The sequence below is a fragment of the Camelus ferus genome, chromosome 15, assembly GCF_009834535.1.
Source record: "Camelus ferus isolate YT-003-E chromosome 15, BCGSAC_Cfer_1.0, whole genome shotgun sequence".
In the NCBI taxonomy this organism is placed as follows: Eukaryota; Metazoa; Chordata; class Mammalia; order Artiodactyla; family Camelidae; genus Camelus; species Camelus ferus.
Genome location: NC_045710.1, coordinates 8,193,366 through 8,221,141, shown reverse-complemented (window position 1 = coordinate 8,221,141; position 27,776 = coordinate 8,193,366). Strand labels below are relative to the sequence as shown.

General features: G+C 49.7%; 1 protein-coding gene across 1 annotated transcript in view; it reads right to left on the bottom strand.

Moving 5' to 3' along the window:
• Window positions 1–8,508: 8,508 nt before the first annotated feature.
• The window catches only part of TRIB2 (tribbles pseudokinase 2), a 24,286-nt gene continuing 5,018 nt past the window's right edge, over window positions 8,509–27,776 (bottom strand). The window contains exons 3-4 of the mRNA XM_032497050.1: window positions 26,080–26,372; window positions 8,509–11,010 (exon numbers count right to left, since the gene is read on the bottom strand). Coding sequence (XP_032352941.1) covers window positions 10,542–11,010; window positions 26,080–26,372 — 762 coding nt within the window. The 3' untranslated portion in view covers window positions 8,509–10,541. The remainder of the gene's footprint in view (window positions 11,011–26,079; window positions 26,373–27,776) is intronic.

Below are 27,776 nucleotides of genomic sequence, written 5' to 3'. Positions count from 1 at the left end.
TTTAAACTATTTACTTTTCCCTCCTTTATTCTTTTGTTCTTTGGTTTCTATCCTTATAGTTGTGTATAATTATTCTAGTCAAGAAAGAAGCAGAGTGACATAAGGACATCTATAAAGATGTGTAAGATCTCTGTGGAGTGACTCAGCTGTGCTAATACCAAGATGACTGATAATTCTGCAAAGCCCGGCACTCCCCGCAGCACCAGACTCGGAGGGCAGTGAATTGTCAGGGCATCTGTGCAGCGGGAGGCAAATGGACCACAGGGAAACTGAGGCAACAGTCTCCATGGATCCGAACTGCCAAACTCTCTTACATCAGAGATGCAACTGAGAGCAGAGACGCCCTTCTTCCTGGGAAAGGCATTTGTAAGCCAGTGGGAATGTTGACGCCTTTGAGACAGTCCCTCGGGATAATCTGCAGCTAAGCAGCTCAAACTGAACTAAAGGCAAGGCTAGGCCATGTGTCGACCTGGCCCCCCCACCCCCCGCCCTCGGCCTCTGCAGCTTCCACCCCAACTCCTACCCAGCTAGCTCTTTCCACGGGGCGTTGGAGAAATCAGCAAGCAGCTGTCAATATTTCAGCTTTATAAATCACAGTTAGTCTCAGAGTCTAAGTGATTCAGCCAAATTCACATATTGAAAGAGTATCAGCCTTGGAAATTGGGCCATGATTTTCTCATTTCTCATTCGTCATATCACCGTTTGATTACCCAGGGTCACTGACACCCCCATGGGACTCAGTGATTCAGGTTACTGAGTCCAGGGTCTGCCCTGGTGATCTGGTGGGTGAAGGCTCACGGGAGCATTTCCCCTGGGGAATGGTGGCATCTTATTTGGGGTAGATGAAATATGCCTGGCTTAAAAAAGCGTATTTAATAACAAAGCAAGTTTATATTTAGAAAATCAGAGATACGCATTCTAAAAAATATATATTAACTACAGAAAATAAAGTTTAACAAAATTAGTCTCCTCATCATGAAATCAGCTGAATATAAGCTCTTGGGGAAAGTACCAGAAAATCCCGCTTGATGGGTGGGATGCAGAGATTTCCAAACTTATCCCCCAAAGCACACGCTATCCTTTAAAAGGTTTATCTTACCAGGATTGGCCTTGTATTTACACTGGGCTGAACAGCCAAAGGCTGTTTCTCTATGTGCCTCCGTAGATTTCATCCTGACACTGGTGACCATTGTTGAAATAATATAAAATAATCTAACTCACACTGAGACATCTAAATTACTCTCCCGAATAGCATGCCTGCCAAACGATATCAAGTTGTATTGCCTTCATGCAGATTCAACAGCCTGCTACACCTGTTACTCGTTCTTGCTGCAAATCTTTGGTGACGGCCAGATCCTATAGGAAGGTTCAAGAATACAGGTAATAAAGAAATATTTAATAATGTGTTATAATGTTAATAATATAGAATAGCATGGAATAATAATGTAATAACGAAGCAGTACCTGCTCAAGAAGTCCTATACACTAGATTTCAGTCCATTAAATGGTACAAAGAATTTAAACACTCCACCAGGTCATGGCTGTAGGACCTTGCACACTGCCCCAGCTGCCCCTGGATTCGGGATATTGAAAAGTACAAAGCCTTCTATGTAATAAAGAAAATCGTTGGTCATTGTTAGAAAGGCTGCTTCTTGAGCTCACCAGCTGTTTCTTGCTGTCCTCTTCCCCGACTCTCCTCCCAGCCTTGGCATAACCGTCTCGGCTGTGAGAGTCACATCAGACTCCTGTGCTCTGGATCACTGTGTTAGACGTGTCTCTGTGGTTTGACCCTGAGAGCAGCTCTGGTCTGTCTTCATTCAGTCAACACACATTTGATGACTCGTGACTGCCCTAGGGCCCATGTGGGCCACTGGGAACAGAGAAACAAAGCAGATGAAACCCTGCCCTCAAGGAGACCACAGTCCAGAGATGGAGCAGGGCCCCCGGGCAGTGTGGACATTCAAGCACAGGTTTCTGGAACAGATGATGTCATGAGAGCAGCTAGAACATAAAACTACATGAGGGTGACTTGACTGACTTAGGGGCACTCTCCTTGGGTGCAGGATTTACAGTCTGCTGTCAGCAGAGTAATGCCCCCCACCACAAGGTGTCCAAATCTTAATCCCTGGAATTTATGACTATGTCAGTTTACATGACAAAAGGGAATTAAGGTTGCAGATGGAATTAACATTGCTCATCAGCTGACCTTGAAATACGATGATGATCCTGGATGAGCCAAGTGGGCTCAATGTTGTTATTGACGTCTTTAAAAAGCAGAAGAGGGAGGCAAGAAAGGGTCAGAGAAAGAGAGGTGATGACGGAAGCAGAGAGATCATGTGATGCTGGAGGAAGGAAGCAACCAGCTAAGGAATGTGACTGGTCTCTAAAAGCTGGAAAAGGCAAAGAAATGGATTCACCCCAGAGTCTCCAGCAAAAGCAGCAGCGCTGCTGGCACCTTGATTTTAACCTCAGCGGGACCTGCGTTTGATGTCTAACCTCCAGAACTGTGAGATAACGAAGTTGTACAGTTGTAGAGCATTACGTTTATGATCACTTGTTACACAGCCAGAGACAACTGGGACACCACCTGAGCAAGGATCTGGGGCTGATGCACACGTGCTGTTAAGGGTACTTCCTCGAAACCTGGAGAAAGCCACGGCCAACACCGAGCCACGCCACCATGTCCGAATTAGCAGGGAAACAGCGGAGCTGCAGGGAAGACAACATGCTGGAACGGATATATTATGCGAGGCCAGGAGAGCCACCAGAGGATTGTGTCACGGTGGCTTAAAAGCCACCAAGGCCACCAAGGCCATGAGCAAAGTGCTGGTGATAGACATCACAAAGTTCAGCGGTGGCTCTTGTCAGAGGCCACAGCTAAGGAAGAGGGGCTGCCATGGAGATGACCTGCAGATAACAACGGGGGTGACGATGCCCCGAAGCAACAGAGATACGCTGTTGACAACTAATTGCCAGAAACCAAAAGGCCACAATTACCGCGATGTCTGTAATGCCCTGAAAAGGAAGCCGGAATGATAATCAAGAAACTAATGGCAATAAAAAGACTCTAAGAAAATATATATGCTTTGTCCAGTTCCAGACAGAGTAAGGAAACTGGAAATACGTTTTTGGACCCAGACCCACCGGCATTGAGGCAGCTGGTTTTGCAGGAGAAGGGGCCCTGCGGCGCCCCAGAGCCTCCCACACGGGCAGACCTCATTTTATTGTTCTTTGCTTGCTTGTGCTTCACAGATGTTGCTTTTTTTTTTTTTTTTTAACAAGCTGAAGTTTTGTGGCAAACTTGCATCAAGAAAAGTCTATTTGTGTCATTTTTTCCCAATAACACATGGTCACTTTGTGTCCCTGTGCCGTATTTTGCTAATTTTTGCAGTATTTCAAACTGTTTTATGATTATTCTATTTGCTAGGTTGATCTGTGATCAGTGAACTTCAACGATAGTACTATGACTTGCTGAAGGCTCAGGTGATGGTTAGCATATTTTAGCAATAAAGTATTTTTTAACTAAGGTAGGTACATTGGTTTTTTTAGACATAAGGCTATTGCATACTGAACAGACTACAGTATAGTGTCAACATAACTTCTATACGCACTGGGAAACCAAAAGCTGTCTGTGACTCATTTTATTATGACATTTGCTTAATTGCAGTGGTTGGGAACGGAACCCGCGCTATCTCCAAGGAATGGCTGCAGTGGTTCCTCTGTCCTTCCCTAAAGGAAACCAGAGTTCATTACTTGGATGACCGTCGCTGAGGAAATAGGACTATCTAGACAGTTCAAAGGCCTTCGGACACAGGGTAGGACTGACACTGATACCCACAAACCTTAAGAGCTGTATTAGAGTGAAGACATAGGGGTCGCGTAGTGTACAGAGCCTTTCCCCACCTCCTACTGGACCTGCTGGGTCTGCAGGCACACCTGACCGTCATCTCTCCATCCCTTAAATGTATAACTGAGTTTGATATACTCAGCACACATAACAGCCCCCACATTGGGTCTTGACCCATGGGGTAAGAGCCAGCAGAGCTGAGGAAAGCTCAGTGAGTCCCCTGAAACTGGTTCCCCACCTACCCTCCCCCCGTCAGGGAAGTAAATGAAAAACAACATCTCCTCCGCGGGCAGATGGTGGTAATTAGTGCCACCCAGAAGAGCCTTAAGGATGGAGAGGTGATGGTCCCTCTCACACGTGCATTTAGTATGGATGTTTGCTTCCTGCCCAACCAGAGGGATCCTGGAGAACGCCTGCAAACCACCACAAGCTCAGCCAACCATCAGCCTCAATCAAAGATGCTTCACTCGATGTGGTGTTACTGCTGGGGCAGATTAAAAGGGCCTCAGGTACAGGCCGTGCGGCCACCAATTTGATGAATGCCTTCTTTTTTATCCAAATCATGGAAGAAGATAAAAACCAGCTTGTACCACATGGAAGGGACAGCAATACGTATTCACAGCGGGCCCAGAGCTGTATTAATACTAGTGCTTTCTTTCACTAGATAGTCCGAAGAGAGCCGGGCCATCTGGACAGTCCCACAGGGCGTCAGGTTAATCCATGACCTGGGAGACAGTATGCTGGTCAGGAAGCCTGGCTAGCCTTATTCAGATGCCTGTAATTTTAAAGAGTGGGAGATAAACCTTATGAAGATTCAGGGACCTGCCATTTCACCAACATCTTTAAGGGTCCAATGGTCAGGGACACCGTCTTCAAAGTCAAGTATAAATGGCTGCATCTTTCAGTCTCATACTTAGAAAAAGAAAGAACAATGTCTGCTAGGCTTCTAGGTAGAAGTAAGGTTCTGACAGCCCATCACAGGATGGTGAAGAAGGACTGCGATATCTTGGAGGATCCAGCAGGCATGGTCTGGGCTGAGGGTCTGTGAGGTTAAGGTCATAAACAGTGTGGCCGGCGGGGCTCAGCTGATGGTCCAGGCTCTTTTCTCTGGGGTCCTTCCTTCCATCTTTACCTACTTCTCGGCCTCACCTGAGGTCTCAGAGCCTGGGCTGTGGGGTCAGGAGCTATGAAGGGACCTTAGAAGATTAGCCTCACTGGCGTAGCGGCCGTATCTCGGGTCGGGGAACCCCAGGGGCCACCCCCCACTGCTGCAGACTCACCCAGTTGAGTCCTATTTTGCCTGCACTCTTGAATCCAACTTAGTTTTAATTTTAGTACCTAAAAGATGTAGTACTGCTCAGGCCATCTGTCCTTGTAAGAGCATTTGTAGACTACTTTACATAGTGTGGAAACTTACAAGAAGCCAGTTATCCTCACCGTGAGCCTTTGTTTCCAGTTCGTAGATGAGAAAACTTGGATTCAAGAAGTGATTCATCGTAGATCACACAGGAAACACAGGGCAGATCTTGCAGACCAAGACCTTCTCAGGCCAAACCAAGACCCTCTCTTTCCATGAAAATCCAGTGTCTTTTCGTTACATCTAGATGCCCATACTTTAAAAGCCTCAACAGTCAGGGTGAAGAGAAGTTTCTGTTTGGGGGAAACGAGAAATTCCTTCCCAAAGCTCCTGTCCACATCGGGCTGAGTTGTGATCAAGTTCCGGGAAAGGTGCAAACTCCGTGCAGCCTCCGTGATACTCTCAACTGCTTTCTAGTCCCTTGCCTCTGGGAGCTGCAGAAAACCTTCTCAGAATGGGTGGGAGACGGGAGAGGGGCACTGGTCACAGCTCCCAAGTATCCAGCTCTCCGTGCTGAGGCTTCAGGGACAGCAGGGAATGGCTTCGGGGATTGTGAAACCAAGATTCAGTAGAGAATTCAACACCAGCTGGATGGCATCCTTCTATTAATTTAATCTCTTGGAGGCTCACTTGACTCCTTTGTAAAACTTGCTGCCTACCTTGACCAGCTTATGGATAATTTGAACAGGACATGTTGGTTCCTACCTCCTCCTTCCCTTCATCTCTTATTTGTTTCAAAGTTTGGTTTCCTGCAGTTAGAACACGTATATACCCAGGGACTCAAGTGCACAAAAATGACACAGAACCAGCAGGGATCACTCATGGGCTCAGCAAGGGTTTCTGCCTCCCAAGTTGCGTTACCTGGACTTTGTCTGTTGTTGCAACGCTGAACAGTCATCTGACTTGTATCAGTGGAGCATCTGAAGGCGCAGGTGATGCGTAAGAGCACTTCGGATTCGACATTTGATATGTTGATACATAATTCGTAATTATTTCAGATGATCCTCTAACACCCATTAAAGTATCGGCCACTGGGCTAGTCACAGACCAGAATGGACTGGGTCAGGGAAGGAGGCCACAGTGGGAAGGACCGAGGATGACAGTGAGGGAAGTGGGGGGAGGAACAAATCCCCTGACGTCTGTCTGGGACGACGCACTCACAGAGCCCTGGCACAGCTTGGTTCTCCAGTTCACAGCCTAGCATCTCCTCTCTGGGTGGGCTCTGTAGTGCCCTTGACCTCTCTGGACCTTGGCTGCTTTATCAAGGTTGCTTCGTCACCTCTGAATCAAGAGGTAGACTTGATCAATAACTTTCAATCACATTTGGCAGCAGAAGCTTTCGCTTCAGCCCTGTAAGTCAGCTTTAAAACTACACTGCAAAACTGGGAAAGTGGAGCTGCTTTGATTGTGGCCAGGGAGGGCTCTCAGTGGGTCCCTGTCACCTCTCCTTGATGGCGCTTGATAAATTCTCAACTTCGGTGCCATCCCTTTGTCATAGGAGCTCCACCCTCTGATGCCTTTGGCGGATAATACTGACAGTCACTGGTCAGCCTGCTTCAGCACTCAGCCCCTGACATGCCCTGCCTCGTCTCAGTTAATCCTCACAACACCCTTGGTCCTTATAAAAGTGAAGAGATTTGCCCGGTCACAGCTAATAGGAGGGTGAGGATTTGGAGCCTGGGTCTGCTCCTGGCCCAGCCCCTGCCCAGCCCCTGCCCTCACTCCCAGTGGCCCTGGCCCCTGGCCCTGCCCCAGGCCTGGATGAAGTGGCAGGAGGGTGAAGTACGTATCCCCAGAGGGATCATAGAATAAAAGATTTCTGCTGGCTAAGCCTCGAGACATTAAGAAAAAGAGAGCTTGCTGATGTCAGGTCCTGCCAAGGTAGGACGCTCACTGTAGAGACTAGAAGTAAGCGTGCCAGCAAGTTCCCCCACCACAGCAACCACGCATGTGATGGTTTGACAGAACACAACTCAAACAGGCGTTCATTCGGCAGCCGGCCCCTTTCTGCTTAATCACAGGCAGTGAACGAGCAAAGAGACTGGATCGGCCTGTCTGTGTCCTAGCAAAAGCCACCACTGTGGGCTTCAGTCCTCAGAAAGCCTGTTTCCTAGTGGTGCACCTCTCAGAACCCTGGGGTTGGAAGGAAACTTAGCAGCACATGGAGTCCCCGGCATAAAGTCTACATCAATGAACAGTTGTTTACCGAACACCCGCCACGCACCAGGGGCTGGGTCGGGTGCTGCTGGAGATGCAGAGGTGACGTTACTGGATGAGAAACACTTTGTGAATTCAGAAGACGAGGCCAGTCGACTGGAAAACCTCTGCTTCAGCCACGGCCTCCCAGCTGCCACAAACCCCATCTTTGCAAGGACTCTGATGAGCTCTGTCCACAGCCTGGCACCGAGGATGTCCACCTGTTGGGCAAGTCTCTAGATCCTTTTCACACACGGTGCCCTCATTACCCAAAGCCATTTCTTCCCAGACTGATTCAGCCACTACCTCTTCCAGGACAACACCCGACAGAGCCAGTCAGTGGAGTGCCCATTCCGCGGGATTCCAAGAACGTGTGTTTACCCCACCACTCGATTCTGCCCCGTCTTTGTCAGTTCCCGTGTCTATTTCCCCAAGCTGCATTGCAATGACAGAGGAGGCACGTACTAAACATTTCAGGACTGAATTGACCCTCTCTGGCTGTAGGTATGTCTATTAAATGAGGTGCACGATGGATGGGTTTGCCCATAGAGCCCACCTTGGCCTGATACTTCGTGGATCCCTGACTGGAAGAAGGGCTGCCAGCGGGCATTCATTTCTGGGAGTTGGGTGGACTCCACCTTGGTGGTTCCCAGTCAGGTTTGCAGCAGATAATGCTTTTCCTGGGGAATCGCATGGACTCCTTGATTACTTGAGTCCTAGGCAAGCCTTGCTCCCCTAGAGCTATTATTACATTAGCCCTGAGAACCTCTGGGCTCTCATGATGATAGAAAGAGTACAGACTTGGGGTCCACTCCTGACTCTATCACTTAAGGGTGGTTTCACATCGAACACGTTATGCAACTTTCTAGGCTGATTTCCTAATCTGTAATACGAATATAATTCACAGTTCGAAGGTGGTGGTGACGATCCATTCAGTGAGCTATTACATCTTAACTGGCCAGCATGTGCCCAAACACGGTGGAAGGCGGTTTTGCTTTGTATAGAGTCATAGTGAAGACCTCAGAGAACGTCTGAGTTCCCGGCCAGTGTGAGGTGACCTCCAACCTCAGACGGCAGAGAGAAAATCATCGATTGTCAGACCCCAGACGTTTAGTTAAATTTGCACAATTTTATTGATTGAAGAGATTAGGACAAAAACATTAAACCAAATACAGGACAAAGCACCAGAGGCCACAGATTCCCACCATGCATGTCACCAATCCTTCCTCCTACAGGGCACTTAAAAAATAAGGGAGAGGGAAGAAAAACAGGTCCTTCTTGACTCAGCACCATCTTCAGCATGTAAAAAAAAAAAAAAAAAATCCTCTCTCCTTTTCATCTTCCATCATCAAAATAGAATCGAGAGCCAATCCATGGCCTCCTTGTCTCCTGACGGTGAACGAACGGTTAAGCCGCCCTCCTGGGAACGCGAGGCGGGGCTCCTGCTAAATAGGCATAAAGCATCCAAGGTCTGCACAGACATGCCACGTACTATAATGAAGCACAGATTCAAGTAACATTTACATACTAGAGTCCACGTGTCACCTACCCAGAAACATGACCGTTTCACAAAACGCATACAGGCAGTAAAAACCTAACAACTGAGGTACTGGAAACACAAACATTGATGGAGAAGAGTTCTGTATCATACAGCGATAGAAAAGCCATAATAATAATAATAATAAAGAAAAAAAACCAACCCAACATTTGCCACTCGAAATCAAATAAAGCTAGCTAGAAAAGCCAAATAAAAGGTTATTTCAGGGACAGGAATACTCAAACAAGGAAAAAAAATATATATATATATAAATGTTAACTACAGCATGTAACATATTATCCCAAGTCAACCCGTAATTGAAGTACTGGCTTAATACATCACAATGTGACATTTTCCTTAATAAATAGAAGAGTTCTTGAAAATACAAAGGTGCGTATTGGGATAGAGAGCTGTTTTTATTTATATCATCCTCGCTTTCAGCTTAATTTTCTTTTTCATTCGTCTCTGCTGAGGGTTTCTGTCCAAACCAGAGGGCCTTCCAAGCCAAAAAGAATCATACTCCGTACAGAAAACTAAATAGCTGCCCTGTATTTTATACACGCGGGACAACCTGCTTCGTTTCACTAGTTTCCAACAGAACCAAGACGAAATGTTTAGTTGCGATCAGTACCAGCTTCAGACTGCAAAGAGCTTCCGGTTTCTCACACCATCACTCTCCTCAGCCAAGAGGAGTGCCTGTAACGCAGCCCCCATCGTTCAAACAACCACTGAAAAAGTGTAAGCTGAATTTCCCGTTTCCTTTCTTCTTCCTTTTTTTCCCTCTGTCTTTAAACTATGACAGCAGTAATGCATCTGGAAGTTTGACTTCTAATAGCTTCCTGCCAGAAACCAACTGACACAAAACAGAATAGTGGGTTAAAGGACAGATTTTTTTTTTCCACCTTCAGGGAACAAAGCATTAACATGTCATTTCCTGACCAGGATCTTAAATAGTTTCTTTAGAAGAAATGAGTTGAAGAGCGCAATTAAGAGACACAAACTGGACTTTTATTTTCTTTTAGTTTAGCACCCAGGTTTCATGTCAGTCTGTGTGCACCGAATTTTTTTTTTTTAAATGAACCCCATGAATTATCCGATAGATAGGTGGCTGGCTTGTTTCAAAAGGAAAACAAAAAAACAAAAACAAAAACAAAAACCCTTGGCCAATTGTACCTTCCCTGAATTCATGACAAGAAGTTAGATGCTAACAGTGCGATGCCAAGATGTATGTTTGAGGCAGAGAGTTTTGATTCTATCAGGATCTGCAACTATTTTGGAACAAAATGAAAAGTGGGGTAGGCGGAAGCAGCCCAACCGACAGGGGTGGTCTCCGGTCACTATGCCAGGCAAGAGGAGATCCGGGGGCACCTGCCCACCCAGCAGGACCCCAGAGCCCGCCCCCATCCCACGTCCCTCGCGCCCCCACCCCCTGCTACATGTTCAGTCAGCTCCTGGACCATTTTCCTTCTTTGAACCAAGAAGCTTGTGAGTGTCAGGGTCTTTCTGGCTGCCAAGCCGGGCGACCGATCTGTGTTCCCTGGAAGAACGCCTCTCCGCTCTCCTCTCTCGGTCCTGGTACCTGCTCAGTCTCTGCGCGGCGTGAGCTCAGTTAAAGAAAGGGTCCAAGTTCTCCTCCATGTTGACATCCGGCACCAGCTGATCAGACGCTTCCTTAGCACCATATCCTGAATTCGAGACGCTAAAATCTGTAGAAAACCAAGGATGGTCCAGAATCTCCTGCGAGGTCAGCCGCTCGGAGGGCTCTCGCCGCAGGATGCTTCGGATGAGGCACTTGGCCTTGGGCGACAGAGTCTCTGGAATGTTGAACTGGCCGCGCCGGATCTTGCTGAAGAGGGAACTGGGCTCAATGTCATGGAAAGGGTACCGCCCGACCAACATGGTGTACAGCATCACTCCCAGGCTCCACACGTCGGCCGCTTTGCCGGAGTAGCTGCCGCTGGTGTTCAGGATCTCCGGGCTGACGTACGCCGGGCAGCCGTGCTTGTCGGAGAGCGAGTCGTCATCTCCCCGCAGGATGTAGGCGTCCTCCAGGCTCTCCAGCTTGACCCGGGTCCTGCAAGAAAGGGAGGCAAACATGAGCTCCCGGGGGTGCACCGAGACCCAGGAATCCCATGGTTACATCACAGCTCCCGCTCTGCTGTTTCCAATGACTCTTCACTCTTTCACTGGACCAGCCGCACATTGCTTTCTAGGTGCCAGACCCTATTCCAGGGCTGGGACCCAGGACTGAACAAGACCTGCAAAGGCTCTGCATGAAACTTACCATCTACTGGGAGACCCAAAACTTCAGCAAGGAAGCAGACCACAGATAGCATTATTCTTAGCCCGTCTTAGTGAATAGAGATTAAATAATATGCTCAAAGTCACAGCTAGGTAATGACAGGGAGCCACAAGATTTTGAACTCAGATCCAACCAGCTGGGAAGCTCATGGAAGCCTGCCCACAACTTCTGGCAATCTTGTAGCTAACACAGCACAACACAGGAGGAAGGACCCTTTGCTCAGCTGTATTCTCGCTTCACCACCGTCCTTCTGTTAGACTGGGAGGATTTCACTATCCCATTTTACAGATGAGGACATGGAGGCTCAGAGAGTCTGAGTAACTTCTAGTTGGGAAAGAGGGAAAACCTGACCCCACATCTTCCTGAGTCAACCCTGTTGCTCCTTCCACTACACCAAACTGCCTCTCTGAGGACTCAGGCAGAGCCAGGGAATGTTGGATTGGCGTGTATCCCATCACCTAGTCCTTCCAAGTTCAGCATCCTTATCTTCTTTCCAATCCCATCCTCTTTCCGAGATTTCCTGTTGCATTTGCCTCCCATCCTGCCCATCAAACTCCCAGGATGTGGTCCTTGACCTGGTACTTCTGTGACTTTGGTTACCCGTATCTTCCACCTGTGTCAGCACATATGTGATGTCTCACGTGGGCGCACAGGTGTGTGGGTGAATCTTCCCCCCACCATTTAAGGACCACTGAGCTGGTCCACAGGGATGAAGGACTCTTCTGGGTATGATGGGGAAGAACAGAGGTGGAGAAATCCTGCATTACACTCAGTCCCTGGAACCTAGCACTCATCTTTGCACAGAAGGGCTTGATAGAATCACTGACTGTAAGACAAGTAAGTGCTCAGCGCCCCAAGCTCCTAGCCTGGCGTTCCCTCCTTAGCCCGGGGGCCTCCTGAAAATTCTTGTGTCCCTGCCCTGCCTTTTTTGAGTAGGAAATTAGGCATTACTACATCTCAGTGCTTAAAACTGACATCCTCCTCCCCGTCTCCAGGCCAGAACACCGCCACTGAAAAGTTCCCTAGTTCTCAGGCTGTAACTAAGGTAATCCCATTCCAGCACACTGTGGCGTGAAGGTGACAGGGGACAGGGAGGAGGGGCTGAAGTTGGGGGGCTAGGACCGCACAGATAGTGCCTCCCAGGTCCTGCAAGGTCAGTGTCATTCCTATCAGTTGGTTCCTTCCTCTCAAAAGTGCACATCAAAGCATCTACCCTGTTGCTCTGAGGCGTGAAGAAGCTCAGGCGAGCAGAGAACAGAAAAGTGCTCAGAGACCACGATGAGGCTTTAGTCCTAAATCAGAGCTTGTGACTCAGCTCCGTCCACTGCTGTTTCTTTTTCTCCAACTGCAGGTCTTAGCCTTCAGGGCGGTCACCACGGCTACTCAGAGAGCCACAGAAGGGAGGTGAGGTTCAAGTTAATCAAAGGAGTGTTGCTGGGAGCTCTCTAGAGCAACAGGTCTGATGAAACCTGGGCTGATTCTAAGATCCCGTATTTGGATTACAGGAGTTTCAAAGACCCAGGGTGACTACTTCCCTCTCCCAATTTCCATCAATGCGCAAGAAATCATTGTGATCACTGGAAAAGGTGCAGGGCTAAGAGCTAGGAGAGCAGATTCCATCTCTTACTTGCTGTGTGGCTCTGGGTGAGTCACTTAACCTCTCTGTTCTCAGCCTTCAAGTGGAACAAGTTGAACAAGGTTGTCTTTTTTTTTTCAATATTTCTCATTGTGGTACAGTATACATAAGATATAATGTACCTTTTTAACCATTTGTAAGTGTACAGTTTGGCAGCATTAAGTACACGCACACAGCTGTGCATCCATCTGGACAAGATCGCCTTAAAGTCTCTGCCAGTTTTAACATTCTGGGATTCTGCAGTATACAGCAACGTATCTTTTTTACTTGCTCCCCCACATTCTGTTATAATCTAGAGTGTACACGCCCTTCTCCTCCCCCAGAGTAATGATCTATAAAAATAGGAAGGTCTAGATGTGCTAATCTGGAATTGAGCGGATTAAACACAAATCTCTTCCTCCTCCTGCTTTTCCTAATCTCAGGTGGCAGGCGGAGCTGACCCAAGGTGGGGAGGGGAGGGGGCGCACACCACAGGCACACGTGGGTTCTCTCCACAGCTCCCCTCGCCCTGCCCTCACCAGCAGCACACTCCGGAGCAGCCAGACTCCTCGGCTCCAAAGTTCAAGTCTTGGCAGCAGAACAGCTATGGGAATAATTACAGCAATGGGGATAATAATAATAATAATAATTAAATAATAGTAATAATAATAAGCCATTGCATCTGTGGGACAAGGGGCAATGGTCCAGGGAAAGAAGCATGAGACTTGGAATCAGACGATTCAGGTTCAGGGCTGGGTTTCTCTGCCAATCCCCCTGCCCCCGGTAATGTCTCAGCTCATCCAATTGGGGGCGACTGTCTTGCCGAGCTGCAGGATGACCGCATCTTCAGCGGCGCCGCCCTCTCCTGCCCCGCCCCGGTCCAGCCTCCGCACTGCTCCTCACAGACGCTAACCAGTCAGGTCCTTCCTGGGGCCTCTGCTCAGGTCCCCCCGCTGGGAATGTCCTCCCAGACACGTGCAGCTCGCAGTCCCCGCAGCTAGCGTTCGCTCACTCTTTTCAGGTCTCTGCCCAGATGCCCTTGATTAAAGGGACGTAGTCCGACCCTCCTACATAAAGTAGCACCCTCGCCCACCCCAGAATCCCGCACCACCCTCCTCACCGCTGGACACTATGCGTTTGCATTTACACACTTGTGCGTTTAAATCTACTATATCTTATGCTGGTGGTCATTGCAGGGTCATCGCCTCATTCCCACCTCCAGGGGCTCGTGGGCAGGTGCCCGAGATCACTTTGGGTGTCAAGAACACCGCCTGCGTGTCCTGCCGCACCTCCGGCACCCAGACCAGGACCCGGCGTAGGGCGGACGCGCAATCCAAGAGCGAAAGGGCCAGGCACACTGCTGACCCCTCGGAGCGTCTGTGTGCTCGCCTTTAAAGAAATCCGGCCCCGCTCTGGGTACCTGGCCGCGATTAAGTGGAGGGCAGGTGAAGGCTCCTGGGAGGGCAGGCTTTGTAAACGGCCAAACCTCAGGTACCTGTCGGGGTGGGGGCGGGAGGGAGATGTGATTACAGGGACTTCGCTCCTGGCTCAGTCCTTTCTGGGAACAGACTTCACCGCCTCTAGCTCTTCGTGGTAAGTCAAGTCTAAAGTCCCTTTTTCATTCCTGTCCCCTTCCGGGTCATAATCCTGGATTCTGACTTTCTCCTTCACCCAGTTGCCATCACTCCCTCCCACCCACACGCAGCAGGGACCCCACTGTCATCCCATCCCTCTTCCGGAGCCCTTCTCCAGATCGTAGGCAAGGGCTTTAGAAAACGGACAAGGTCCTTATCTCGTCAATGAACCCCCTTCACCTGAGTTCACCTCTCTTCTCCTTCAAGTCAAGACAAGGACTCAGCGGCTCGGTAAATACCTAATGAATCTGCGAATGAGAATTAAAAATAAAGCCGTCCACGTGCTGCTGACCTGGGCTGCCCCTAAGCTGACCCACCTGCCGCTACATCCTCCTCCTGTCAGAAGCTGAGCTCCCGGGGCAGGGGCTGGGTCTGCTGGTCCCTCCGGGTCCAGTGTCTGCTGCGGCAGAGCCGTCACGCAGGGACCAGTCCAGCTCGGGGTCTTGACGTCAGAGGCTCGGGGTCTTGACGTCAGAGGCCTGGGTTCAAATTTCAGTTTGACAATCACCAAGCACCAAGCATCCAACACCACCTACGGACTAAAGCACCCACCAAGCGTCCACATACATTTCCTCTTTAAAATTTTAAATTCAACTTCCAAGGCAAGAGTGGTTATTCCTGGACGTAGACACTGAGCCTAACGCTCAGAGAGGGTAGGCAGCTCAGGTACACGGAAAGGCTAATGGAAGGCCGAGGCCGCACCTGTCTCCGGGCTGTGAGCTGAGCTGGAGCGCCAGGGAGCTGGCCCCTGGGGCAGCAGCCTGCCCTTGTGCTCAGGCGCCCACACCTCCCAAGCAGGCGATGGGGGCAGGGGGAGAGAAGCCTAGAAAAGGATGGGGAGGAAATGCCGCGCTCCAGGCATCTTCTGACCTCGCCTCCCTCTGGGAACATCCTGAACTTGTTTACATCACTCCCAGGCCAGGCTGGAGGCACGAGGTCTGGATTACGTCTTTAAACGAGGACCTTCCGGGGTGCACACACGTCGGGGGCCGGACGTGCTCCACAACCGCGGGGCCCTGGGAAGGTCTCTGGGGCTCCGCTTCTCCCCTGGGGGTGGGGCCTGGCCCTCCCTTCCCAGGACTGTGTGTGGGGAGTGCCTGGCGGAGCACCGGCTTGTGTCAGAAGGGGAGGAAATGAAGGAACCGGCTTTCAGCTTCTGATGTCCCCTGAACAGTGCCGGGATCAGGAATTTCCAGGCAGGGGAATCGGTTTTCATAAAAATCGACAGAAGCATCGGCAGCCATAGTAATTCAAATGTCCCGCTGATCACTCGGGCATTTAAACTACGCACAGACCCAAGTCACGCCCTTCCGCTTGCTTTCTGTGAAGATTACGTGAAACAACGCTAGCACAGAGAGCCTGGCATAGTAAACCTGCAAAAACGGAGGAAACTCCAATTGATCTGACTATTAAGATAAGGCTCTCACATTCAACCCCGAAGCCTGCACAGGGAGACAGATGGACAAGCCTCAGGCAGACTGAAATGGACGTGGATTCTGGGCCCGGTTCCTTCCTGGGTCATTTGCACTTGTTTTTGTTTTGTTCTGTTTCCGGCCCCTGCCTAGAATGTTCTTCCTCCAAATGAGCACCGGCTCACTCCTGCTCACTTTATTCGGTCTGGACTAAGGTAGTCAAGATGGGCTTCCTGGAGGTGGTAGGACTAGAGACAGCACATGAAGGAGAGAGATTCCTGAACGTGACAAGGGAGGATGGTAGAGGTTTGCGTCAGCAAAAAGCTGTGAATGACAGTGGTGATCTCCTGCCGCTTCTTGGAGGAGAGAGCTCAGAGCCACGAGGCCTGGGCAGGGTTGATTTGGCCGGCAAGCTGCACCCCGGCGTGTGTTCTGTAACCTGTCCCTGGCACAGGCAGGGAGCGGCCTGCTTTGCTTTCAGCCTCTGAATGAACAAGGCTGACACAGGGGCAGCCTGTGCCCAGGTGCAGGCTGAGCCCAGTGCCAGGCCTCCTGCCATCGGATCCGAGCCCAATGAGGAGGCCAGAACCAGCAGGATGCCCTTCCACTCCCCGCCCCGACAGAGCAGCCACACCGCCTTGAGAGCCGGGACCCCAGGTCCTGCTCACTCTCGGCAGAGGCTTGAGTGGCTCCCTATGGGCCGCTGAGTGAACCGAGTGGTGTGACCACAGGCTCTTTTAGCCTCAGTTTCCCTTCTGTAAAATGGGAACCAATGGCCTGAAAGGGCTCTTCTAGCTTCAAATTTCCCTGTCTTACGTTTTCTTTAACTCTTACGCTTTAGGGACTGCGACACTTCCCATGTAACGTCCTGACGTTAATGTGGTAATTATAGGAACAACGGCCATAAATGAAACATCTACGAAATGCTGGGATTTTTTTCATTCTACGTCACTGTTTCTCATAACAAAACGGAAAGGAAAATGTTCTGATATGTGCAACCTTCTTAAAAAATAAGGAAACTGAGGCACAGAGAATACACATTTTAGGTCATACACAGAGTAACTGAAAAAACCGAGCTCTGACCCACATCAGGAGGATTCTGATGTGTCATCCCCAAATGCATCCTGCATCACATCACTGATTCACTTGGTGTCAAAGACAGAGGAACTGTTAAAGGAAGATCTTGGGTTTATGGAGACAAATATGGTCCCAGGTTTATTCAGCGCCAGATCACATATAAAACCAACACAAACATGATCTAATTGCTATAGTTCATGAGGTAGATGCTGGTGGGTGGTCCTGCCCATTTACTAGGTGGAGAAACTGAGGTGCAGAAAGCAGATGTAATGAGTCCAAGGCCACCTGGCCAGTGAGTGGCAGAGCTGGGATGTAAACCCAGGCTTTCCACCTCCACATTCGGTGCTCTGTCCAAAATGGAAGACATTGCATACACAAGCAAATCATGTTTTGCTTTTAAATCTCAAACCCCACCCTGGTCTCTCAGCAGGAAGAGATCAGGACAGGGTGGGCCAGGGAGGGGCCAGGCTGGGAGTTCAGCCAGAAGAAGTGGGCTTGGTCTGGACGGGAAGTCGGGTGGCCTGAGGTCAGTGGAATTTGAAGTCTCTGAAGACTATCCCACGGGGTGGACCCAAGCAGGCAAGGGGTCTAGCGAGAAAGGGCAGCTGCAGCCAGGTCTGGCCTTGCTTTGTCCGCTACAGCAAAGCTACCTTGGCTGCCAGTCCGCTTGTCCAGCAAGTGTCCCAGCTGGGCTACTGCTGGGGAGGGCCCGAGGAAGGACCATCCCAGCATCAGGGGCTGCATCATGCTGACCGGGCAGCCACCACTGGGACTCCACCGGCTGCTAACTGCCCAATAAATCCTCACACCTTTAATTCTGTTTCCTGTCTGCATAGATTTTCCAACAGTCACCTCGGAGAGCCACGATGCGCCAGGTCCTGTAGATTCAGGGAACAGACCCAACACAGAGGTCACGCTGCTCACAAATTGACTAGAGAGCAGCAGGTAAAGCAGTGAGGGAACCACTTCAGGGCTGGTGGGGGGACACAGGGGAGGGCTGGTTAGTTCTACAGGGCGGTGTGTCCTCTCACTGCCTTACACCACCCACAATCTGGGAGGCTGGGGTTCCTGCACAGGTTTGATGCATGAGAAAACGCAGCTTGAAGTTGCTGGCTTGGAAGCAGCACAGCTGGGATGAGAGACGCAAGCCGACTCCAGCACCCTGGTGTTTCCCAGCACCGGTTGCCTGGCCGTGAGGGCAGGTGCACGTCCGTGCCCCCCTCACCAGGGCCACGGTCGGAACGGGGAAGTCGTTCCACCTACGAGGCCTTCTGCCCACTTGGGAGGACCTCCCACACATGCAGCCTGCCTCCCATCTCCATAAACAGACCCGGGAAACTAAGGGAGGCAATGAAGCTCCAGACTCCTTATCAATACTCCATCCACCTCTAGCTCCCCTGCATTTAGACCTGGATCCCCGATGATCCCCAGACCCCAAATCCATCCATTCAGCCTCTCAGAAAAGCTTCTGCAAACAATCACCTCCGCTCCACACTGGACGGCGCTGCCCCGAGGGCCCACTCAGCCCTGAACCTTCCAGGGAGAGCCAGGCGCACCCTGAGGGGCTGCCCGCACCTTGCTGCATAGACTGACTTGATGCCCAGAACATTTCTACCCATGCCCCATGGGCGGGGTAGGAGCCGGGCCATCCCTCCAACCTCGCCACCCCCAGGAGCTCTGTAAGCAGTTGTTCCACACACTGGGCCAGACAGGGGTGCCCCACTTGGCAGAGCTCTGAACAGGGGCTCGCCCAGGTGGCCTCGGCACATACTGAACCAGTTCAGGAGGTCAGAGCTGGGTTCTGATCTTGGCCGTGTCAATAATATGTTTTTGCACTTTGGGGAAGGAACTTCCCTTCTGGATTTCTGTATCTGTTAACATAAAAGAATTGGGTTTAAATCCCCCCTTACCCCTCCCCGCCTCAGTCCCACTGCCGGGGTCCTGGCTCAGCCCCAGCATTCAGAAGCCGATATCCATCCCCAGTCCATCCTTCACACACACTTCCAGAATCCCAGCCTGACCCTGTCCCTGCACCGTCTAGAACAAAGCCTTCACTGGATCGTCCTGAACTTCAGGTCAAGGTCAAGGTCTCAGGCAGGAAGCCAAGGCCCTAGACCTCTGCTCCCCTCCTCGGCCCCGTCTCTGTCCCCGCACAGTGCCCGCCCTCCCCACACACTGCTCGCACTTTCTGGACCCCCTCCCCTTCCCTCCCACGTCACTCGGAACAGCCCTGTGAAGAAGCCCATCTCCTGCCTGATGCAGGCATTCTCTACACCCCACTCCATCGTGGGGATACCCTCTTCCTGCTTCCAGACAGCTCTCTAACGCACACCCTTCCTCTGTGACACGGTGTTAGCAATAACCATTGCACTGCGTCTTCCATTAGGCGAGGGCTCTCTGGTATTGATTCTTGCACCCCCGGTGCTTAACAAATGTTTGTGAGATGGTGTGATTCCCAGGGCTAAGACGCCCGCAGCTCCAACTTGCTGCCAAGCACTCAGGGCATCTAGGTACAACTGTGCTTAAGAACCGCAATGTCTAGAACCCAAAGAAATTTCAAATAGGCTGGATTCTAGTTCATGGTTTAGAGAAATTCCAAAGACGGCTGGGTAAGAGACATTAAAGTGTGTTTCCAACCACTGACTTCTGCTATCAATATATTTAGGGGATTTTTCTTACAACATTTATGCCTTCAGGACATATGGGTCTATTCATCACTCACTGAGTCAACTGTCGTACATACACTGAGCGCTTACAATGCTGGGTCCTGTGGGAGGCATCAGGGACAGAAAGTTAAAAGGATCTCGGCTTATAGTTCTGCAGAGGAAACAAAGCTCACTCCATAAAATGGAACAACAGGATATAGCAGGATTGCCCTTCGGGTTGGGTACCTGGTAGCCCAGTCTACGTCCGCCATGACTGCTCAGAGAAATCTGACCACCGGGCTTCACCCAGACCCCAGTCGGCCAGGTCCTCGTGGTTGCCTAACTGCACCAGAAAGTTCTTTCTACAGGTTGAGCCCAAGGGTGGGCTTTTACTTGGTGGCAACTTCCTGGAGCTAACGTAGCATTTGAAGATCTAAGCTCGGGAGCCAGGTCTCCTGGGTACCACCCGCAGGTCTGCTGCTGATTCACTGTAAGACCCTGAGCCTCAGTTTCTTCATCTGTAAAATGGTGATAACAGTAGCAGTCCCTCACTTATTGGGTTTAAATTTCTCTATTTAAATGTAGTGACTGCTTAGGATTAAAGCAGTTAATTTAAATGTTGTAGTTAGAACAGGGTCTGGTATGGTGGACCCGAGATACAGTTTCACTAAAATGTAAGTCCCATGAGAGCAGGGTTTCTGTTTCATATGCCAGTGGAGTACCTCCAGCACCTAGAATAGTGCCAGGCACATACTGGGTCCTCCACAAACATTTGTTAAGCAAATACACGAATTTCTAGATTGTTGGGGTATGAGGCTCAAAGCCTCAGATGCCGCCCGAGGGCAGTCATGACAGCTATTCTTTCTAAGTCCCTGTAGGGTGCCAGGCTGTGCACTGGATACTTTTAAGTTCATTATCTCCAACCCACGTCAGAGAAGGCAGGCCAAGGTCAAATGGTTAAGCAGAGGACTCAAAACTCTCACCTCATCTGCCCAGCGTCTGGGGGCAGTCTATCCCATCAGCTAACAGAGTAAGCCCAAACAGTAAACAGGCTAGCCAGAAATCCTGCTGAAGAAAACCCACTATTAATGATTCATAATGTTGTGTTAGGTTCTGGTGTACAGCATAGTGAATCAACTATAATTCAATTTAAAAAAAAAAAAAGGAACACCTACTATTTCGTCTATTTCTAAGCACAGAATTTTGAGGAAGTTCGCCCCTAATGGTGACTTGAAGCCCTTCATAAATAAAATGGTGTCTTAAATAAATGTCACTTTTGCATAAATCACTAAATCAAATGGGAATGATGGGACATGTGTTCCTCGATGCGGAACTTTGAGAACAGTTCTCTTTAAAAAGGTGCCTCCGTGGGGGATTCCTAAGGGCTGGTCTTTCCGGGCTCCCATTCTGAGCCATGACACAGATGATCAATGTATCAGCACTTTCCCTGCCTCTCCCACTCCATTAGACTCCAATCTGAGCTTCTCCAACTCAAGAGAAGAGATTTTCATCTATTCAGTGACCACCATGTTCTGGGAATAGCACACACGGCACAGCCTCTGCCCCCCAGGAGCTCCCGGTCCAGCAGATGAAGACAGACTCAAGATGCACACGGAACATAAGAACAGAGTGGGGGCAGAGTGCAAGTGTTGGGGTGGAGGGTGGGCAGGTCACCCACACATCCTGGGAAGAAGGCTGGGGGGAGGGGAGCTTTCTCTAAGGATGGGCAGTGTCTGAGGTGAATAAAAGTCATCAACATAAATAAGAGAATCCCAGGAGCCCTGTTTCCTTAGAAGCAAAAAGGTAAGGTGTTTTCCTAAAGTATGACGAGCCTACAGCTTAACCTGAATGGCTATTAATAAAAGAAAGCGGAGTCTGGGCTCCAGGGCTCCAGCGCCTGCCCTCCGCACTTCTTAGTGTGGGAGGGAAAGGCCTGCACCCGACAGGGAGCTGCAGGTCCCGAGCCCGGGCCACGGGGTTCCTCCCAAGGGTCCCGGCTTCCCTCCTGCAGAAGCGGGCACTGACTGGCTTCCACAAAGCAGAGGAAATGAAACCTGTGACATCAAGAGATACAGATCTTCTAACCGAAGAAGAAACACACACAGAAGCAGTCTTCTCCGTTCACATGGGTATTTCTGTGCCAAGAAATGTCAGCACTGAACTGTGCTTGGGGGCATGGAAGAGAGGGGGGTCAGGTGGCCAGGAGCCTGGTCCTAAAGGGAAGGAGGAATCCAGCTGGTAAACAAGGATGGTGGTGGGAACGATGCCCCCCGCTTTCTTTAGGTGGCCCCCCTGCAGCGCCAGCTCGCACCGGCGTCCAGAGCGCTTCACGTCTGACTCAACATGCTGGCCCTGTGTCACCAGGAGGGCCAGACACCAAGTGCAGAGGAGGCTGAAAACAGCAGGGGCAAGCACATGCTGGTGGCTGACTGTGCGCCAAGCATCAGGTTCACTGCAGTTAATTCATTTAATTTCATGAGGGAAGCCTTCTTGTTATGATGAGGCACCGGGGCAGAAGAGGTTAGGTAACTTGTCAAAATTAAGTTCGTGAAGAAGTGCAAGAGGCCAGATTGGAATCCAGACAGCAAGCGACTCCCCACGGGAGTAACCCGCCTTGCCCCTTAGAGGCTGGGACTGAAGCCTGGTGCCTCAAGGCACAGGCTGCCTGGCAGACGGCTACCCAGGGCAGCACGAGCGGCGCTGGAGGGCATGGGCACACCCTTTGGGGATTTGGGCACTGACTTTTCTCAGATCCAGGGCCCCCATCCACGGGAGCCCCTCCTACTCGCACAGAACATCTCAAGATTTTACTACAGGAACTGTGGATGCAAAAGGTGTGTCCAAAGTGACTTCAACTCTGGGAGGGGTTTAACTTCCTCAAAACACAGATATGACGGAGGCTCTGCCCTGCAGAAACTTCCCGGCAGGGGCAGAAGCGCAGTGGACGGTCCAGGCCTGGTGGGGCGGATCCCACACTCCCTGCCTGTACTTCTGGTTGCCTTCCCTTTTGTACATCTTGTTGACCTTCTTGTCCCTCTTCTGGCCCTTCTGCGCTGCAGTTCCACACGCCATGCACTTGACCTGCCAGTCTCCCTCTTAACACGGATCCAGTGATTATAATTAAACAAAAAAGCAAGGAGGATGTGACTTAAAGCTGAACCCTTACATCACCAGGGCTCGACTCTTCACAGGAAATGGCTGCCACCTTCTCCGTGAACCTCCAGAGCCCTGGGAACTGCTCCCCAGGACGGTGCTACTTGATCAGCGACTCTAGGACTGGCTGTTGACTAGCGAATGCCTGCCCTGCTCCGTGAGTCACAGAATCATCCAACTCTCACATCCACCCTACAGAGATGCAATTATTATTCCTGCTTAGAGGAAACTGCAGCTCAGAAGCATTAACTGACTTAATCGAGTAGCTAATAATTAGTACAGCCAGAATTGGAATCTGGCTCCAATAAAACAGAATAAATACATAAACATAAACAAATAAAACAGGGGCAGAAGAATCTGAGCTGCTGCAGACTCAACACAGAGGCAGCAGGCACAAGAGCACCAGGTCCTAACAGAACACTGGGTGCCGTCTGTGTACAATGTCTGAAAAGCTACTTGTGGGCAACTGACAGTTCCAGTAAGAACGTTTTCATGGATGGCCATGGACTCAAAAGTTATAGATGGCCCAGAATTGAAAATCTATGCATAAGAAGTCAACGCAAAGGCAGGCCTCTTTCTGGACCAGGTGGGGCACAGCCAATTTCACTACGCAATGCTTTCACCTTCGATCACTTTCAAGCTCCGCAAGGATGGAGAAGCACATCCTTGAGAGGGAGAAGACTGATGTGCAAAAGAGGTGTCTGGTGATGTGAAGCTAATAAAGCAGTGTTTCCAAAAATTTCTCCTATGCTCTACGCCACCCCCCCCCAACCCCCCGCCCAGGACCAATGCCTCAAGGATCAGAAAACAGACACAAGACTCCATCGTTTAACTCTTAAAGTCTCTCAAATTCAACCCATTGTTTCTCACACTTAGATGCCATCAGGAAAGAAGGAAGCTTTAGTCCTGTTGGACTGCCTATTGATTAGGACCAAAACTGAGGGCTGTCAGCAGCACAGCCCCAAACAGGTCCAGGGCCCCTGACTCCTGTTCCCCTCGGGAGGTGCAGAAGAGATGCACCGGGAAGCCACTGTGCAGAGCAACCAAGAGAGACTCTAGCATGAAACTCAGTGGCTTTTGGGAGACACAGAGTGTGCTGAGTGACAAAACCAGTCTCGCAGTGAGAAGTCGAGAGCTTAAAAACCAAACAGCGAGAAGAAAGAAGGCTATTAAACATCAGTCATCTTTTACAAAATGTTGATAGCTGGGTGGGAAAAAAAAGGTCCTATCAGCTACTGATAAAATTTAGGATGTTCTCAAAAAAAAAAGCAACCTTCTCAGAGATGCCCAGACAGAGGCACTGGTCGTGTTTGGAAAAGCAAGTCCCCTGGGACCTTGGCGTGGTTTGGGGCAGAGAAAGAGCTCTGGAGGGAAATGATAGGATTTCTAGACTAGCTCCGTTGTCAGACCGGCTGTGTGACCTTGAGCAAGGTCACCGTCACCTCCCTGATCACATGGGGAGCTCTCTTTCCCCCGATGGTCCCTTGGGAGGCAGGGCTGCCTGGGCTCAGGTGTTCAGACACGCCAGGATGGCTGATGACCAGCTTCCTACCTACCTGTCACTTACATTTTCTTTTTCAGGAGGAAAATGCTCTTTGAAGTTAAAAAAGATTGCGCTTTGACATGCTTGCTCCAGTGGAGTGTCCTGGTTTCACAGTCACATGAGATACCTCTTTCTAGCTCTTTCTAGAAAGGGTCACACCCTTCTGCCTATGTCAAACTTAACTCCAGACTGAAATAAGAGAAAGGTAACCAGGGCCCCACACTCTAGATCTTAGAATAGCACCCCCCACCTTCTTTAGTTTGTTAATAAAAGTAAAAGCCATCCGCTATCAGAGCCTGAGATAGTAGCAACCGTGGATGCATATGATTCTCCTTTATGGGTAAAAATATGGAACAGTAACTAACACCCAGGAAATCCAGCGGTCCTCTGCACCTTGCAAACTCAGCTGGATTATAAATGTTATCCATTGGGGTTAAGTAACCGCACGCCCTCTCACCTGTGCTAATCCCAAAATGCTTCCCAGACACTTGGTGCCTGATTAGCTCAAACCACGAAGATGGAAAAACCAAAGAACACACCACTAGATTCCTCTCATTTGGATGCCATCAGACTTCTAGAAGCAGGAGCCTAAAAATATCACAGGCCACTAGCATGGATGGCAAACTAACTGGAAGACAGACAGATTTGACAGCAAGATCTGTGCCAGTCACATAAAAGGTACTCCAGGAATGTTTGCTGAGTGACTGAATGATGTGCGCCAGCCTTGTATTCAGCTGGTCCTTAATAGCTTTGTGACAATGGAACCTCCACTTCACTAAGTACTTTCCTCATGGGAGATGAGGATGCCCAAGACAGTCACGCACATTCCATGACATCATGTACCCAGAGCCCCTAGAACATTCTTGGAATAGTCAGCAATGAATATAAATCGGTTGCCTCCACTCCTTTAACAAAGCACATTGTTAAAAAGAAAAAAGTCACTTGAAAGAGTTTTTACAATCAAAGTCAGCTGGAGGAAAAAGCAGAGCCCCCGTGGGGTCTGCTAAATAGAATGTAATGAGTTAATGGAAGAGCCATGAATGGGGCCCAGATGCCCAGCATCCTGTCTGGCCGTGTCCTAAAATAACCGAGACCTTCCGACTGCCGAGCATGCACCCTGGTGGTTTCTTCACCTGGAATGCCAGTCCTTCTCATGGGGCCTGTAAGCTCCTCACCTTTCAAGCCTTGGCTCCAAAATCACCTCTCCTATAAAACCTTTCTTGATTCTCCAAGTCTTCGTTAGAACTGACATCCCAGCCCCCAGCCCCCCTCTGACCTGTACATACCTGCACGCAGGGCCTGTAACACGTCTTTCTAGGTCAGGTGACTAGCTAATCCTGGTTTTCATAGTACTGAGACTTGTGATTCACTCTTAGGAGTAGACTCAGGGAATATCTATGGAATGAGTGAATGCATGCATGAATGAATGAATGATAAATGACTGAGGCCAGGCGCTGAACATTCTGAAGGCAGGATTTTCAAAATCTTGCCTTATTCACTCTGAAAATGCCACACAGGCTTGCAGCCACCTTCAGAGCTCACAGCACCAAAATAAATATGATTACCGGGTCACAGAATATCCTGGCACTTGTGAGCATTTGATAACATCTTTAAAACACTGCAGTATTCATCTCTCTTAGCCCTTCTGCGCTGCTGTCTCACCTGGACCGCAGGCAGCAAAAAATGCCAGGCCCCAGAGGTCCAGCAAGATGCTCTGAGCAGCCTATAATGGTGCCTGGGTCTGGACAGGAAGGAGACTCACCTCTCTTCGTCCTTAAAGATAAATTTCCGCAGCTTGAGATCCCGCAGCACCAGCCCCCCGTCGTGGCAGTGGGCCACTGCCGAGGCGATCTGGTAGAACAGTCTGGCCGCCTCCTCCTCCCTCAGCTTCTTGCAGGTGCGGACGAAAGAATGCATGTCCCCATAGCTTCGCTCAAAGAACACATAGGCTTTGGTCTCCCCCAGGATAATTTCGGTGATCTGGTTGATGTTGCTGTGGGCAGACAGGCAAAAGCAGGGGGCCAGGGACTCCTGGTAGCAGCTGATATCAAACACCTGGAACAGGATTCACAACAAGACCAAGAGTCAGAGGTGCCCCTTATACCACCAAACCGCGGGACGCGGACCCCTCCCACAGACACAGGCCTTTGAGACGGCAGAAGGCATGCTGAACCTGGACCCAGGTCACACAGCACCTGCCTCCTGCCTGCTGTGTGGCAATGAATAAGTCACTTGACCTCTCTGAGCCTCCAAATGTTCATGTGTAAAATGAGTAAATGATACCTGACTCACAGTGTTGGGAGGATTACAGGAGAAAGTGAAGGTAAGAGTGCTTTGCAAGATGTAATACAATTCCCAGATGGTAAGGTGGATTATTTTTTCTCTCTATCCCAAATGCTTCTGTTTATAGAAGAATTAAGGCAAAAAGCGGAGAGAAAGTGATCCATCCCATCCTACAAAGACAATACTTTATTTATCTTCCCCCCAAAAAACAGTACACTCACACCATACAACTATATACAACCTATTTTGTGCTACACAGTTGGATTATAAGCAATACACAACATGCTAGCAATTCATAGATTAAATATGTAGACTTTGCCTACAGGTTACCAAATTCAGTACCTTCATTTCACAGATGTGGACACTGAAGCTCAGACAACATGTCAAATCAGGCCCCCAGTGGCAGAGCTGGGAAAGGACTCAGCCCTTCCTACGAGGAAGGCAGACACACTCCTTTCTCTCTTCTCTCCAAGATATCTAGCTCAATGAATCAGTTATGCAATGATTTTTCTATGAATCAAAGTTAGCTGGTGAAATGCCACCTCATTGTGGGGTTCCTTAGAAAGAAAATCCACCCTCAGTACCTTCTGGAAACAGACCTAAAAGGAATTAATTCTGCAGAGATTTTTTTGAGGTTATAAGAAAATGCTGTCAATCATTTCAAGCCCTCCACTACACCAGGAATACAAATCTCTGGGTTTGGAATGTGGTTTTACTATCTGCCTGGGAATGTGGGTGCGATGAGTCTATTCGGTGACTGCAGGAGTCGGGGCGGGGGTGGGGGTGCTGTGCTGAGAGCATCCAAGGCCAGGACTGCTCTAACAACAAGGCACTGAATGTTATCCGTTCACCATCATTTAGTTTCTTAAATCTCTTTTTCATTAGTTAGAACATACTCTCCTTGACCAGCATTTTGCATTGTGGTGGGGGGAAATACTGGCCTAGAAGTCATCAAATTTGAGCATCTAATCCTGGCTTGGCTACCAACAATCTGGATGAGGTGGATAAAACACTCAGAATCCCTGGGCTTCCCTCCTCTTCCTAAAGTGAAGATGTTGATTTACAGCACTGTTGACCGGTTTGGGGTCCAGACCCCCCCTACCCCGAAAATCTGATTAAAGGTCTGTCCCTTCTTAGCTGACAATGCCCATCCTCAAATGCATGCACGAGGCTGGA